The sequence below is a fragment of the Antennarius striatus genome, chromosome 9 (genome assembly GCF_040054535.1).
Source record: "Antennarius striatus isolate MH-2024 chromosome 9, ASM4005453v1, whole genome shotgun sequence".
Taxonomy (NCBI): Eukaryota; Metazoa; Chordata; class Actinopteri; order Lophiiformes; family Antennariidae; genus Antennarius; species Antennarius striatus.
In genome coordinates, this window is record NC_090784.1 from 3,201,637 (window position 1) to 3,216,308 (window position 14,672).

General features: G+C 41.4%; 1 protein-coding gene across 4 annotated transcripts in view; it reads right to left on the bottom strand.

The window, feature by feature from the left end:
• Positions 1-14,672, bottom strand: part of cdk14 (cyclin dependent kinase 14) — a 212,768-nt gene that overhangs the window by 133,962 nt on the left and 64,134 nt on the right. For all 4 annotated transcript variants that reach the window (XM_068324827.1, XM_068324829.1, XM_068324828.1 and 1 more), the window contains 2 exons: positions 9,993-10,087; positions 6,851-6,913 (listed from right to left, as the gene is read on the bottom strand). In XM_068324827.1, the coding sequence (XP_068180928.1) occupies positions 6,851-6,913; positions 9,993-10,087 (158 nt within the window). The remainder of the gene's footprint in view (positions 1-6,850; positions 6,914-9,992; positions 10,088-14,672) is intronic.

The following is a 14,672-nucleotide window of genomic DNA, read 5'->3' on the forward strand; positions in this document are numbered from 1 at the left end:
CTAACGCAGGTCGCGGGGTAGCCAGTGCCTATCCTGGCAGTCTCAGGGCGTGAGGCGGAGGACACTCCGGGCACGACGCCAGTGCACCGCGGAGCCACATAGAAACAAACAAATCATTCACTCACACACTCACTCCTATGGTCAATTTGGGACCGGCCAATCAACCTGAAGCGCATGCTTTTGGAGGTGGGAGGAAGCCGGAGAACCCGGAGAGAACCCACGCAGACACGGGGAGAGCATGCGAACTCCGCACAGAGCGGGACTCGAACCCGGGTCCGCCGTGTTGTGAGGCAGCAGCGCTAACCACTACGCCACCGTGCCGCCCTGCTGTAGGTTGTGCTTAAAAAACTGGTCGAGAGTTCCTTGAAGTGTTTTCTTCTTTTTCTCCTCAAGAATTAAATTATTAGGAATAGGAGTTTACTGTAACTTAATCTGAATTTGAAAAAGATCATGTGAATCACGACTGACTCGAAATGGTGGAGATTGGAACTATATGTAAGTGTTTTAATATAACTACATGTTTTCACTCTTATTTATTGTACAGTAACATGACTGTCTGCTTCTAACGGATCTCTAATAATTTTAAGAAACCAATATTTGTGGCAGAGAGAATTTAAGTTGTGTGAGATGACGTAAACTTGATTATTATTTTTCTGTGTATTTTTTGAGAAAAAACATATAATAGAGAACAACTCAACTCCAAACGACCTGTACCTGTATTTTATCATTTGTTGTTTTTATGTCCTTTGTTTTTATTCCTTAGGGAATACTACTTCTGTATTTAGAGTAGTAATGACATTTAAATGACCTCAAATGGAGATTATAGATAAAAAGTTAATAAATTAGGAGCAATTCATCTTATCAAAAATCTCTTGGAACCAATTGTGTTTGTATGTTGAGGATTAACTGTTTTCATATTTCTTATGGATCAGGAAGTAGAGCAGGACAACATCTGTCTTATCCTTTGTATTGATTTATTCCCGTTTGGCAGCAGTATTTTATTTATTTTATTATATGAATCGTGAAGTTGACATGAAGGCAACACATTTAAACAAACAGGACAGTGAACGTAATACAGAGCTGGGGTCAACCCCGGGGTCAACACAAGGACCTGACTAATAACTAAAGGAGAGGCTTCATAAAAGATGTGTGCGTTTAAAGTGTGACGCAGTTATGTTTCTGTGATGCTACCATTGGAGGCTTCAAAGATGTAATGCATTGTAGTTTAACATTTCTGACCATTGTCATATACTGTAGGTGTCTTCAACAACATTAAGAACCCCAGAGTCAAACCTATGGGTCCACTGATATATCACGTTTGCTGAAATAAGTTAAAGCGTTGAATCGGTGAGGAAGAACTAAAATGAGGCAATGTTAAATGGACTGAGAAGGATCCGCCAGCTGCCAGTTGGCTCTGGAAGGGGCCTAATCTTTTCCACTAAGCATCTGTACAGTGCTGTCCTTAATGGGTTGCATTGAGAGGCACAAGCCACAGAGGACCGTAATGTTCCAGAAATGCCCACAATTGTCTTTGGCTTGTGTTTTTTATGTCTGTGTTGTACTGCAGGGTCTCTGTGTGCAAGTATGGCACTCCTGAAAGGATAGATGGAGTAGGGACCAGCAAGGAATCAGCATCACCACTAGGAAGTGATAGGATATCCCCATTGACACAGCCTTGTCAAGGTGTCTGCAGCACGAGGTAAAAAGGTAAGACAGGGTTGGGATATTTTAGTGATCTTAGTCAATTTTGACACATATTTCAGATGTCACACCAGATGGTGATACTTTTTCTTGCAAAACAGCAGTCCATAATTACACACTGGAGCAGCATTGTTCAGCTGCTCTCCAGTTCAGTGGAAACACAAGGTGTCAATGCCAGGGAGTGTTCATGTGTGAAGTCTGTGTGAAATAGGCTGATTGGAGTCAATCCAGCAAACACAGAAGAAAATATACTTGTCTTTAAGTCTTAACTTATAGAAACCATGGCAGAGACTAATTTAAATCAAAACATAAGCATTTGAAGATCTAAATATGGTGAATCTTCCTCAGAATTCATAGAAGATGGAGAAAAAAGTCGTCTACAACAGTTTCAAGAGAACAAATTCCATTTATAAGTAGAAAACAAGTACAGAGCTGCAACTTGTAAAGTCAGGAATTTCTGAGTGAACCACCAGGAAACTACACTGCAGCTAAAAATCTGGCAAATAAACGTGTATCTGAAATCACTTCCTAAAATCACTTGCTATTCCTTCTACATTTATATCAAGCTCTGTCCATTGTGTGTTGCTGTTCTGTGCCTGTTGCGTTCTTCTGGTCTTTAAAGCTTTTGTGTGAACTTCAAGGGTCTGATACAGTCAAACTTGCAAAAGACAGGATAAAGTCCTGTCCTGTCCCACAGGACGTGCATTTTGCTGATATGTTTGGTCATGATCTGCAGTCATGACCAAATTTTTAGGGAATAGTAATCAATTCCATAATGTCCACCATGTTCTTTTCAATGCACCCCTAACGAAGCAATATGGTACCCCAGGGTGCAGCAAGAAAGTTGGGAAAGAACTTCTAGTGCAGACAGGGTAGAAATGAGCATACTATCCTTATTTTGTACTTATAGATAGATAGATAGATAGATAGATAGATAGATAGATAGATACTTTATTAATCCCGGAGGAAATTGCATATATTCACTGCTCAGGCATTAAATAACAAATAATACTGGATAAACACCAGGAGAAAAGGAAACATTGACATCACAGGACATACCACAAGACATACATTACACTAACAGACAGACACATGCAGCACTAACAGGACTTATATACTAAACTATAACTAAAATATAAACAGTATAAAATTTAAAAATATTACAGTATTAAAATATAAACAGTATAAAATAAAATCTAAACAGTATAAAATTGAATTAAAATATAAAACAGTATAAAAAATAAATAAATTATATATATATATACAACAGTATAAAATTAAATTTAAATTAATTTAAATTAAATCCATATTCAACCCCGTGCTGACCTCGCCACCTCCCCCCCGCTCCTCCTGAGAGAGTCATTGTACCCCCTGATGGCACGGGGCACGAAGGAGGACCTCAGCCTCTCTGTGGAGGCGCTGTGTGACAGCAGTCTGCCGCTGAAGGTGCTTCTCTGCTGGGAGAAGGTGGTGTGTAGGGGGTGCCTGGTGTTGTTCATGATGGCCTTAATTTTAGACATGGTCCTGCTCTCCAGAAGCATATCCACAGAGTCCAGGCTCAGCCCGACCACTGAGCCTGCTCTGCGGATGAGTCTGTTCAGACGGTCCATATCTCTTTTCCTGGCCCCCCCACCCCAACACACAATGGCGTATGACAGCATACTTATTACAGTGACATGATGGATTGGTGGAAGCTCTAATCTGTGCTCCCACTGGAATGAACGGACTCGTTACCCTGACGACATCACTCAGCTGCAATCAAGGGCTGAGGTTGAGGATGGGAATAAAAAATAACATAAGCAAGACAATAGATGGATGGAGGAAGTGGGGAAACAAAACGATAAATGAAAATGATGATTTAGGGAGCAGTCCCATTTCTGATTCAACAATTTATTCGAAGTGTAGGTGTTTATCTCAAGTTGTAGAAAATGAAAGACCCTGAAAATGATTTACTGATGTGTAGAAAATGAAAGATCCACAAAATGATTCACCCTTTTGTAGTAATGAAATGAAAAATCAGGAAAAATAATTTGGTTTCCTGAAAACAATTTAATGTCAAACTTTTTTGGATAGTAGTAGATTTGAGCTGTGAGGACGTGAGATTCTTGTTGGCATGTCAGTGGGGGGGTTGTGTCATCATTAGCTCCCTCTGTAGTGGGGGGCTGACTGCATATGATCTAATAAGCAGAGTGCTTCAACAGCTGTGGATGAGTTGATGGAGCTCACTCGCTCACAGTGTTAGTGTTAACACTCTGCAGTCACACACTGTGTACTATACAGGGTGAGAACAGGTAACGGTGCTGCTCAACTGGACAGTTCAGCCAATTTGATCAAAGATTATCATGATCTGGATCAATGAGCAATTTCACTGCGTTTTCTGTTTTTACAGCAGGAACACATCTCCAGAGACCCCTCACACACATCTCTCAGGTTCTTCACCAGTAATTACATTAGCAATGAATGCCTGAGTGTGTGTTTATGACTGTTAACTTGATCTTAGTGACACAGGCGGCGCTGATAGCTTTTATGTTCCTGATTAGTAAATAGAAGGGTGGTTGAGTGACTGCAACGCCTCATGAAACCCATATTATCCTGCTTTACAGCTCTTTGTTTAGCTGAGAATGACTCGTGATGTGTCCTTCAAAATGATGACAAATCATTTCAAATAAAAGATAAATCTCTGAGAAACACGTGTTGATGTTTGCACAGTGCATCTTAAAGGTCTGAGGAGGATTCAGGGTGCTGCAGCGCTCCAGAGGCTTTGGATTCAGACATATTGCTTCTGGGTCGTTTTCATGAAACAGACAAAATAATGAAAAAGAAAAAGCTACATGTTGGTGTTGGAGCTGGTGTTCTATTATGTTTGACATAATTGACAAATAAACACTTATTTTCCTTCCTAACGTTGTGACGCTTTTAGATTACTCAAAATTTTAGAAAAATATTTCAAAGGAGGTAGCAGGAGACATGGAATGAACTTTGGATTCTAGCGCTGATGTGGTATGGATCCTGCTTATTTTTATGAATTCTTGTCTGACAGTGACAATAAAGAGTCTGTTAACATGAGCAATGACTGCAATCACTGAACACAATGGCACAAAGATATTTCCATGACATGTTAGATATCAGATTCTGATCTGGATCCGGACAATATTCTGGAATTGGTTATCAAGAACATTTAAATTCAAAGAGATCATGGAAAATTCACTCCTGCAAGATAACAAATAATACCAATTGGATTGGTCGCAACTGAAACTGTGTTGATTGGCTGATGCTTTGTGGCGCTTAATTAATCTACTTCACACCAGCTAGCATTCACCAGGAGGTGGCGATAACCAAAGAGATGTAAGGGTTCTCATGTGGCCACACATAGTTGCGAGTTCAATTCCTTTCTTTGTGGAGTGTGTATGTTTTTCTTGTGTCTGACTGGGTTCTCTTTGGATTCCTCACATTTACAGAAACATGCATCTTAGGTGAACTGGTCACACCAAATCATCCTTTTGGTGTGAGTGTGTCTCTTTATCTTTGGCGTGGCTCTGTGATAAGATTGTGTCTTATCCGTGGTGTACCCCACATCTCTTCCGTACCCTGCTGTTACCCCTGAGCAAACAACTGATATCTTCAGTTGTTTTCTCAGGGGTAACAGCAGGATGACTAAAGAGTACGGTCCACAAGTACCTCTTGGAAGGTGCCTTGACAGAAATCATGTAAATTGAGGTTGACTTGATCCGACTGACCTACAACTGACCTGTTGTCACTCCTGCTGCTGTTTCATTCACAAATACTTTTTTTTTTAAAGGAAATTTAGTCTGAACAACCTAAAAAGACTTTTAGAGTTAGAGTTAGAGTTTTTACTCTGTTAAGGACCTTCTTCGGTTCTTTGATCGGGGTTGAGAGGTGCATCTTTGAGACAATCTGTAGCACGAACAAAGTTTGGCAGTTTATGAAGGTGGTGAGGATACAGCACTGGACTCTTCAACAGATGCAGCAACAAACCTGTGGAGAAGAGTCTGGAATCTCCATTAGCTGTGTTTAGGAGTGTTTGGGTTAGACTGTCCTGAAGGGACGAGCTAACCGTCAGCCTGAGCCTCACGTGTGTCTGACATGATCTCATATACATTATTCTAAATGCCATTCAATGCAAATGCTTAGAATATGCAGCGATAACCCTAGTGCTTTGTCATGCCTGAGAAGCTATCCCCATTCAAATGGGTTATTACAGCTATAGTAAGTCTTCCTGGTGGTCCCGGTACAGCCTTCATCAGACGACTGCACAGGAACAGAGCCTCTCAGCAGATTAGAGCTCCCAACTCAGGAGTCTCAGCAGTCAGGAACAAAATGAGAGAAGCCTAAAAACACCTCGTTCTGCTCTCTCAGAATGATCCTAAATTATTCAATCACTGCAAGGAAAAGCACATCACTTATGTAAATCTGTGTTACATAACACAGCTGTCATCTTCCTGCATCAAGGAACATCCCAATGCCAGCATCAGCACCGCATGACCTCATTCACTCCATCATAGTTCTTCTCTACAGGCTCGACCATGGAAAACGTGATGTCATTCTGTGGACCAGTGTTCAGGATACTGACAACGGCTGAATGGAGATTTTCCTAGACGGAGGCCAGCGGGATATGTTTGTTTTGAGAATGAATACCAATAAATATGTAACGAACATGATGGATCCACATCCAAACTCACAATGATATCTGGATTTGGTCGAAAAGTTATTAAAGATATGTCACCACCGCACTTCAGGTGTACACAGAACAGGTTTATTACGTCGCCTTTATGGTTACTAAGTAATAAAACTGTAGGGAAGCAAAAAACCATTCAGTCGAGTGTTGGGCCAGGTTTAAAAAAAGATCAACATATAGCTACTGGTAATGAAAGTACTGAGTGGTATTTTATGTAAGCTTTGCAATAGTCAGTACTCAACTTGGGCCATCCCAGCAGGATTAAGATACCCTGCTAGAATCATCATGGAACCCTACAGCGTACACTTGTGACCCCAAAACTGGTCACAACCACCAAGCTAATAACCTCCACTCTCACAATTATGTTTGATGCAGAGAACCGGATCCTGTTTTACATCTGTACGTTAATCCTTTAAGATCATGAGTTTATCAAAAACTGAATGCTTACTGTACCTTCACATTGTCTGGATGTAGACCCCCGGGGTGTTTGTCCATGTATTGACACAGGTCTGTGTGCTGAAAATTAAGCAAGAGACGGGTGTGAGCAACATGAGAGACTCTTAAACTTCAGACAGTTTACAGCACCTGAGACTCAAAAAAAAAAGGATATTTGTGTCTACAGTAATACCTCGAGATACGAAACGTCACTCTGTCCATATTTTCGTTTGACATATACAGTAGGCAAATATCCGAGATGTGAGTTGTAATTTGGGACACCACCACTAGGTGGTGGATGGATACAACATCAGTGAGACCGGATCTTGTTCTTGTTGGTGGATTAAAGTCGTAGCTCGTGTGTTCTGACTTTTCTGTTTCTTTTCTTACTTTATCGGCTCAGTCCACTCAGTCCTGGATTGGGGACCGGATCGTGGCTGGTTCAGGTCCCAGGTAGGCCAAAAATTTCAAAGTTTGAACTGACAGTGTAGAGGTGCCAGTGCACTTATTGAGCACTGCCGAAGTGCCCTTCAGCAAGGCACCATCCCCTTTATAAATTGCTTGTTGGGGGTGCACCATGAAGGAGCTGCCCGCCGCTCTACCTCGTATTACCTGCTTATAGGCCCCCTATACTATGCATGTGATTATCAACCTAAATACTAACAGTAGAGTGGACAAATAATTTCCCTTCAGGGATTAATAATGATAATTTAATCTTGAATATTTTATCTTGTATATCTTTATATCTTGTAATTTATATATAATTACTTATACATAGGTAAAATCTGCATGTCTATTGGTTGATAAATGTGGGGTTTTTTTTCATAATTTAGGGGGTTTGGGGCTTTTTTACAAGGCTGGAACAGATTAAAAGTATGTTAGCTATTGTAAATGGGGAAACATTGTTTGATTTATGAGCTATGGAACAAATTAAAATCATATCCCAAGATTCTACCGTATACACATTTTCTACATAAATGTTCTTCCAAGACATCATGATGTGATTTGTTTGCCAGCTGGGCTGATGCTCTCCATCAGAACCAACACCTACTGCCCCGTCTCTGCCCCGTTGCCCTGGCCTGCCCTTCACCTCTGGGATGTGTGAGCGGATGGAGGCAGTGGTGTCTCTGAGATCACACTGATCAACCGTTTCCAATCGCCAGCCGACCCCAGCAGCATCTCGTCTGCAGAGTCATTCAGACTGATGCCTGCACACGGACACGGGTGTCCGGCTCACTTTCACCTCGGCCTATCCGTGACATATTTGTTGTTTTGTACCCCCTCTTCCTGTCAATCATCATTAGGACTGGAGAGGAGAAAAATTAACTGGTGGAAAAGCTCTCTGTACTTAAAACAGTCTGATTACAGCTGAGAACACGAGTGACCAGATGGACAGGAAATCAACCTGAGACGGGTCAGAATTGAACACTTTAGCTAAAGTGAATTAATCTAGAGTCATGAACTCCACCACACTTATACTCATTTAAAAATCCATCTGAATAATGAGGGAGGATTTTTATGTGACCTCTATTTAAAAGCCAGCGTCAAACTGATCTCTGCTCTCATTCTTTCTCAAGTACAGCCTGCTGAGCTCCACTCGCTTCTCATCACATCTTCAAACACTGAAGCTCTGACCAGAGTTAGCAACAGGGGGCACTGTGCTGTTTGCATGCTCATTAGTGCTGTAGCGATGAATGAGCCTGTTCTGGTTGAGGGATTTGGCCTCGAACTGCATTTTAAGGTGGAGCACTGATGTGAATCCCAATGAGATCATAACAACCGCTCTGTTTCAGCTCTTTCTGCCAGAAAGATGGCTGAACTTTCTCCCTTAAATTAACATTTGAGGCTCCACAGTTTCAAAAAGCAGAAATTACGTGGTTTATCAGTTCTGGAAAAATAATTCAACATCAGTGTTCTGAAACTGGTCAATAAAAACCAGCACACCTTCTGGAATCTGTAGATTAGAGGTAGAATGCTGGCTGACAGAGACAACTGAAGGTGTCATCATTGTTTATGTGGCTGGTTTATATATGTGTGTGTGTGTGTGTGTGTGTGTGTGTGTGTGTGTGTGTGTGTGTGTGTGTGTGTGTGTGTGTGTGTGTGTGTGTGTGTGTGTGTGTGTGTGTACACACATTTAAATTTTAGCATTTTATTAAATAGAATTGAGGGATCAAATCTATCAGTTTGGTGAAGAAAATAAATCTAAGGATTATAATCAAATTCCTTTAGTATCTAACTGGAGTCACCGGATTCACTTCTGGCTACAGAAGTAGGGTTTTAACAGCACGGCTTGTTACTCCTGCCAAAACGTCATGTTTTCCTCATGTCAGTTTGTTTGCTTGGTTTAACGCTCAGGAGGATTTCTCAAAAACAGCAGATAGAATTTCATGGCAGTCGTAGGGGGACATGGTGCAGGAGGGAAAGACCACATTCCATTTCCATGCAGATGTGGATAAGAGGACAGATCAAGGAATATTTGTTTTATTGCTTTCCTGATTTAATCTAATCTAAAGGCCAGTGGATAGACAACCTGACCTGAATGAAGTGTGGTCTAAAAGCATTTATGATGAACAACATGTGTACAGTTTAAAAAAAACATTATGGAAAAACTGTGTATGTTTTGTGACAGTGGATACTTACACCGGACCTAATGGAGCCAAGCAGTGGTTGGTTCTGTTGAGGTACTGACCTCTCAGGGCAGCTCAGGCAGCTCTAACCTCATATTTTAGAGACCATGTGTGAAGTCATTTTCCTGTAGGGGATTTTTCCTTCTGGTCATTAATGCATTAACGTGTCCAGAGCTGCTGGTTGGACAGTCGTGAAAACACACTAAAACACTGAGCTTCAATAAAGTGGCTGCCTGGCTTCCTGTTCTGGGATTGGATAGACGAGCCTCTGGTGCTTCAAGCTGCCGTCCTGACACCGAGCAGCAAGCCCAGAAAGCCCCAGTTGCTTTAACAGCCTTCCCCAGTGAACAGGCCAATGCTAATCAAAATATCTACACCTTGTGTTTCTCTGGTAGAGTTATAAAAACAGAACCTCAGCCAGCGAACAGGCACTGAGGTCAAACTAATCAACTGAAGAGCTGACCTCTGAAACCCTTAAAACTCTTTTCCAGCAAACACTAAAAACAGACTGAGAATCTTAAATGCAGGCTCACCACATATTCAAAGACCAGAGTCAGGGTTTCCTTGGTGTGGATGATGTCATGGAGGAGCACGATGTTGGCATGCTTCAGGCCTTTCAGAAGAGACGCTGCAGAGAGAAGATAGTTAATAGTGAGATGCCACAGGAATCACTAGGATCTGTGCCTTCATTAGCTTCATCATTGGAAGGTAAACACACTCTGGTTCAGACTCACTACATCCATACTGGGGATTAGAACAGATTAAGTCAGACCAACAAAATACAGGATGGATTTAATGGTGTACGTTCTCACGTGCTTCTGTCAACACTTTTTTAATGTAAGTTGGTAAGTTGGTGAGTAAAGCAATGAGGTCATGTGTTGGGAGATCAAATATCTCATTACAGTCTTACTGAGCAGTTCTGGTGAGATCAGAACACCCTGAAATAAATGAAATGAACTTTACTTATTAATCCTCCATAGGGGGAAATTACCTGTATCTAGGACGCATTTAAGACTCCATTCACTGGGATAACAAACCATGAGGATTGTGTAGTACATAGGAGGAGCTGAAGTTTCAGTAAAGGCCTGAAGTATCTGCAATTGTCAGTTCTGCTCATGAATATTTCCGTAATCCCTCAAAAGCCTCGAGCACATGACTGATTTGAGACTTAAGCCTGAGGTAGACATCGAGTACCTGGAAGACTTTATTAACAAGACTGTTAATTGAACTACAAACAGGAGGAGATCCATTTACTCATCTTAGTGCTCCTGGCAGCATGAGTCTCAAAACCCAAATGTTCAGTCCAAAATAAAGTCTAGGTGTTCTTTCTGTATGTTACCCCTGAAGGGAAAAGTCGAAAGGAAAAGAAGAAGAAGAAGTTCTTTCTGTATGTTATGATGCAAGTGTCCTGAATCAGAGGCAGCAAATGCAACTAATCCAAAGATCCCCTGAGGAACACTGGTTAGTTTAATGGTCAGACATTAGACCTGTCTTTTACTTCATTCAAACACATGACGCACTCTGACACACAAGATCTAACAATCATGGAGCTACTTCTAGTAAAACCCGTCAGATCTCATCCCAGCTGATGGATGACAGTGGAGAAAACGTGTTGGTCCTTGTTTGGTTTGAAATGGTGTTTGCATCAGTGACAGCCATCAGCAGCTCCTGTCAGCATCAAACAGGAGCGACTGTGTGTCAGTCTACAACACACCTGATTAAACATGGTAAATACAGTCACTGATGAATACCGAACACTACCTTCTGCTTTAGCTGAAATTTTATCTCCTACAGTGAATAACTGTCAAACTGCAGGATGCTCAATGCTGTCAGCACGCCACAGACTTGATGATGCTTCACACAAAGCTGGAAAATGACAACAGTGTTGTTTCTACGACTGATCAACAAGAAAAGTCCATCTGTGTCTTCAGCCTGCTGAACTAAAACTGCATAGATAAATATTAGAAAACATAGATAAGATGCAGAAAACAACCTCAACATACAGGCATGTTTTTGTATTTCACCATTGTAAGATTTCTGTTCATTGATGTGCAAAAAAGGCTTGAAATAACACCCACAAACTAAAAGTTTGAATAGCTTGCCTGGGCTTGCACTAGGAGGTAGTATGACTAAGCCACTGTGGCTCAGTGTAAAAGAATTGCGCAAGCCACAAAAAGCCACATTCTGTGTTCAAGACAGTGGCGCAGTGCGTGGACGACCGACGCTCGTTGCGGGGAGCATGGGAGGGGACACCCCCCCGGGGGAGTCTGGGGGGCCTTCCTCGGGAAATGTTTTAGAAAATGGGGTTGTTTTCCTGCATTCTGGTGCAATCTGAGGACAAAATCTTCTGTTTAGTTTACCTAGAAAAATACACTAAAGTCAACAGTTCAAGCTTAACTATCTTTATTTCTGTCCTACTTTATGCAGGTCAGGTATAAATGTGAGATTCAACTATTGAAAACTTCCATTCACTATGTGAAGATAGAGTCAAACAAAATATTACTCAATGTTTACTTGTAAGTTTTACTTAGACTAGAAGACATTTAACTTTGACCACCACCAACACCACTGGTATGCCATAGTTTATTTTATTTAATTCAACATGATTTTTCATTTCAATTTAAAAAGGCATGAAAAATAGAAAGCGAGGTGAATACATATTTACATGCATCGCTGGTTATTCCACTGATCATAGGTATCAAAAGTCTAAGACTACAAACAAGTATTGATAATATCTTTCATTTACCTTCTGATCGTTCTGTCACCACTCTTACCCCCTCTCAGCATTCACCATTTGTTTATTAATGAGAACTTTAACACAAACTCTACTATAAAACACTGGATTCTTTTGATCGATCGTCCTCGCCTTGTTGTACACAAATTCGCGGGTTCAGCTTGTAAAAAAACAATATTTTGTTTTTCATTAGACGAAAGGAGGTCATGACCCGAGTGCATATTTAATGATCGGGAGCGTTCGGGTCACTTCAGCTCTTTCCGTCGGCATGCGGAAATAGCGGCGCCACTAGCGCCACTAGCGCCGCTCGCTAGTGGAAATAGCGAAAGCCGCTTGCTAGCGGAAATAGCGTTGCTAGCGAGCGACAAAGTTTTAAGTTTTAGCCTTTTTTTCGTAAAAATAAAACTGTGGCTACACAGTCTAAAAACCTTTTAGCCAATCTTGAATTTACTTCGCCTATGGCGAAGTGGGGCATGGCTACAGGGGAATTAACTTCTCCATCGCACTACATAGAGCACAGTGAGTACGCAAAACATTGAAGAAGCACACAGAAAGCACCAGCAAATAGAAAGTAGTACAACACCAAATAAGCCATCAAGACTATAAAAATTGAAAGACATAAATAGGCAGAGAAATAAATAAATAAACAGGCCTAGTTAGGAATGGGTAGAGTGAAATGTCTATAGTGTTTGCATTATTTTTGCTGTATTATGTGTGTCATCCCTCAGCTCTCATGTGGGCTCTCTTCTTCTTCATCTCCCCCAGAGAGGAGTAAAGGCTTTCAGTATAATCGTGTCTTTGCAGGTAAAGGACAGTAAAGGTCTATATGACCGAGATGTGAGGAGAACAGCGTCATGTTTGAAAGATTACATCTCACCAATAAAATTATTGTCTCAATGTGGAACGGCATTCAGGCATAATGTCCAATGGTGACATGTTCAGTCAGGTGCTGGGACCCTGCTAACATTTCAGCTAAAGCTTCTTGTTGCTCAGATATCTGTCTAAATGTTTGAAATGCATTTACAGTATTTTCCATACTATAAGGCACGCTGGACTATAAGGCCCATTTTAAAATGTTTTTCATATATATGGTGCACTGGATTATAAAGCGCATCGTCCATTTTTAAGAAAGTTAAAGGCTTTTAGGTGCACCTTATAGTGCGGAAAATACTGTAACTGAAAGCTATTCTAGGTGTCCATGTTCTCTGAATGGATGGGAGATTGTGAAGCCATGTGAGAAGAGCAGATGTTGATGTCTGCAGACGTGATGAGGCTAATCATTAGCATCAATATTTACTGGTTATTCAAACCCTTTTTGCAATAAAATGAATTAACAGAAGTCTAATGCACTACACGTGAAATATGCAGATAAAAAAATATCCAACCACCACAAATGTGTGTTACTGAAACTCAACAGACCTCAGTCATTGTGGAAGAAGTTTCTCAAGCATCATCAGCTCAGTTTTATAGGAAGACTTTTAAAACAGTTGCTGATGCAACTCATTTAGCAAAAACAAAGTTCTTATTCTAAGGGCGCCAGGGAGCTTTGAAGGACAGATCTTCAGAGAGCCGGCGGTGACGGAGCTTCATGAATGCATTCATACTGGATGAGAACCTGAAGGTTTTCAGAATCAGAGGCTCTGCTCAGTAAGCAGGAGGTCATCAGCATTCAAAGATCCCCCCACTGTTTGAAGATCCACCCCACACACACACACCAACCACAACCTCATCCCTAGTAATGAACACAAGTGTGTAGGTTTAACAAGCATGAAGACACACACACAAACACACACACACACACACACACACACACACACACACACACACACACACACACACACACACACACAAACATTCATCTCCCCTCTCCTCTGGATGTGTTGCGTTTTTCTGTGATGCTGCGCACATATCAGCGCTGGAGCTTCCTGCTCAGTAATTGCTGAATAAGTTCAATTTCAAAGTGCCTTTCTATTTCACTCACAAGTTGTGTGTGTGTGTGTGTGTGTGTGTGTGTGTGTGTGTGTGTGTGTGTGTGTGTGTGTGTGTGTGTGTGAGTGTGTGTGTTAGTGTGTGTGTGTGTGTGTGTGTGTGTGTGTGTGTGTGTGTGTGTGTGTGTGTGTGTGTGTGTGTGTGTGTGTGTGTTAGTGTGTGTGTGTGTGTGTGTGTGTGCGTGCGTGTGTGCGTGCGTGTGTGTGTGGAGGTAAAGAGTGTTCAGAACTTCGCAATCTGAGCAGACAAACCAAGCGTCATGCAGCGTACTGCTAATTCAGAACGAACAGGTTAAAACAACAAATGCTTTCTCTAACTGGGACATCATCTGGAAGCACAAGAAACAAAAGGATCGTATTAACTGTCTTAATAATTTACGGTGTGTTTTAGATGAAACATTACGTAAAGTAATCAGAGCCTCTTCTTCACTGTAATCCCTGGTGCTTGCACCACTTTTAATCAGGTGGTTCTTGACGGCTACTTTGCCAGC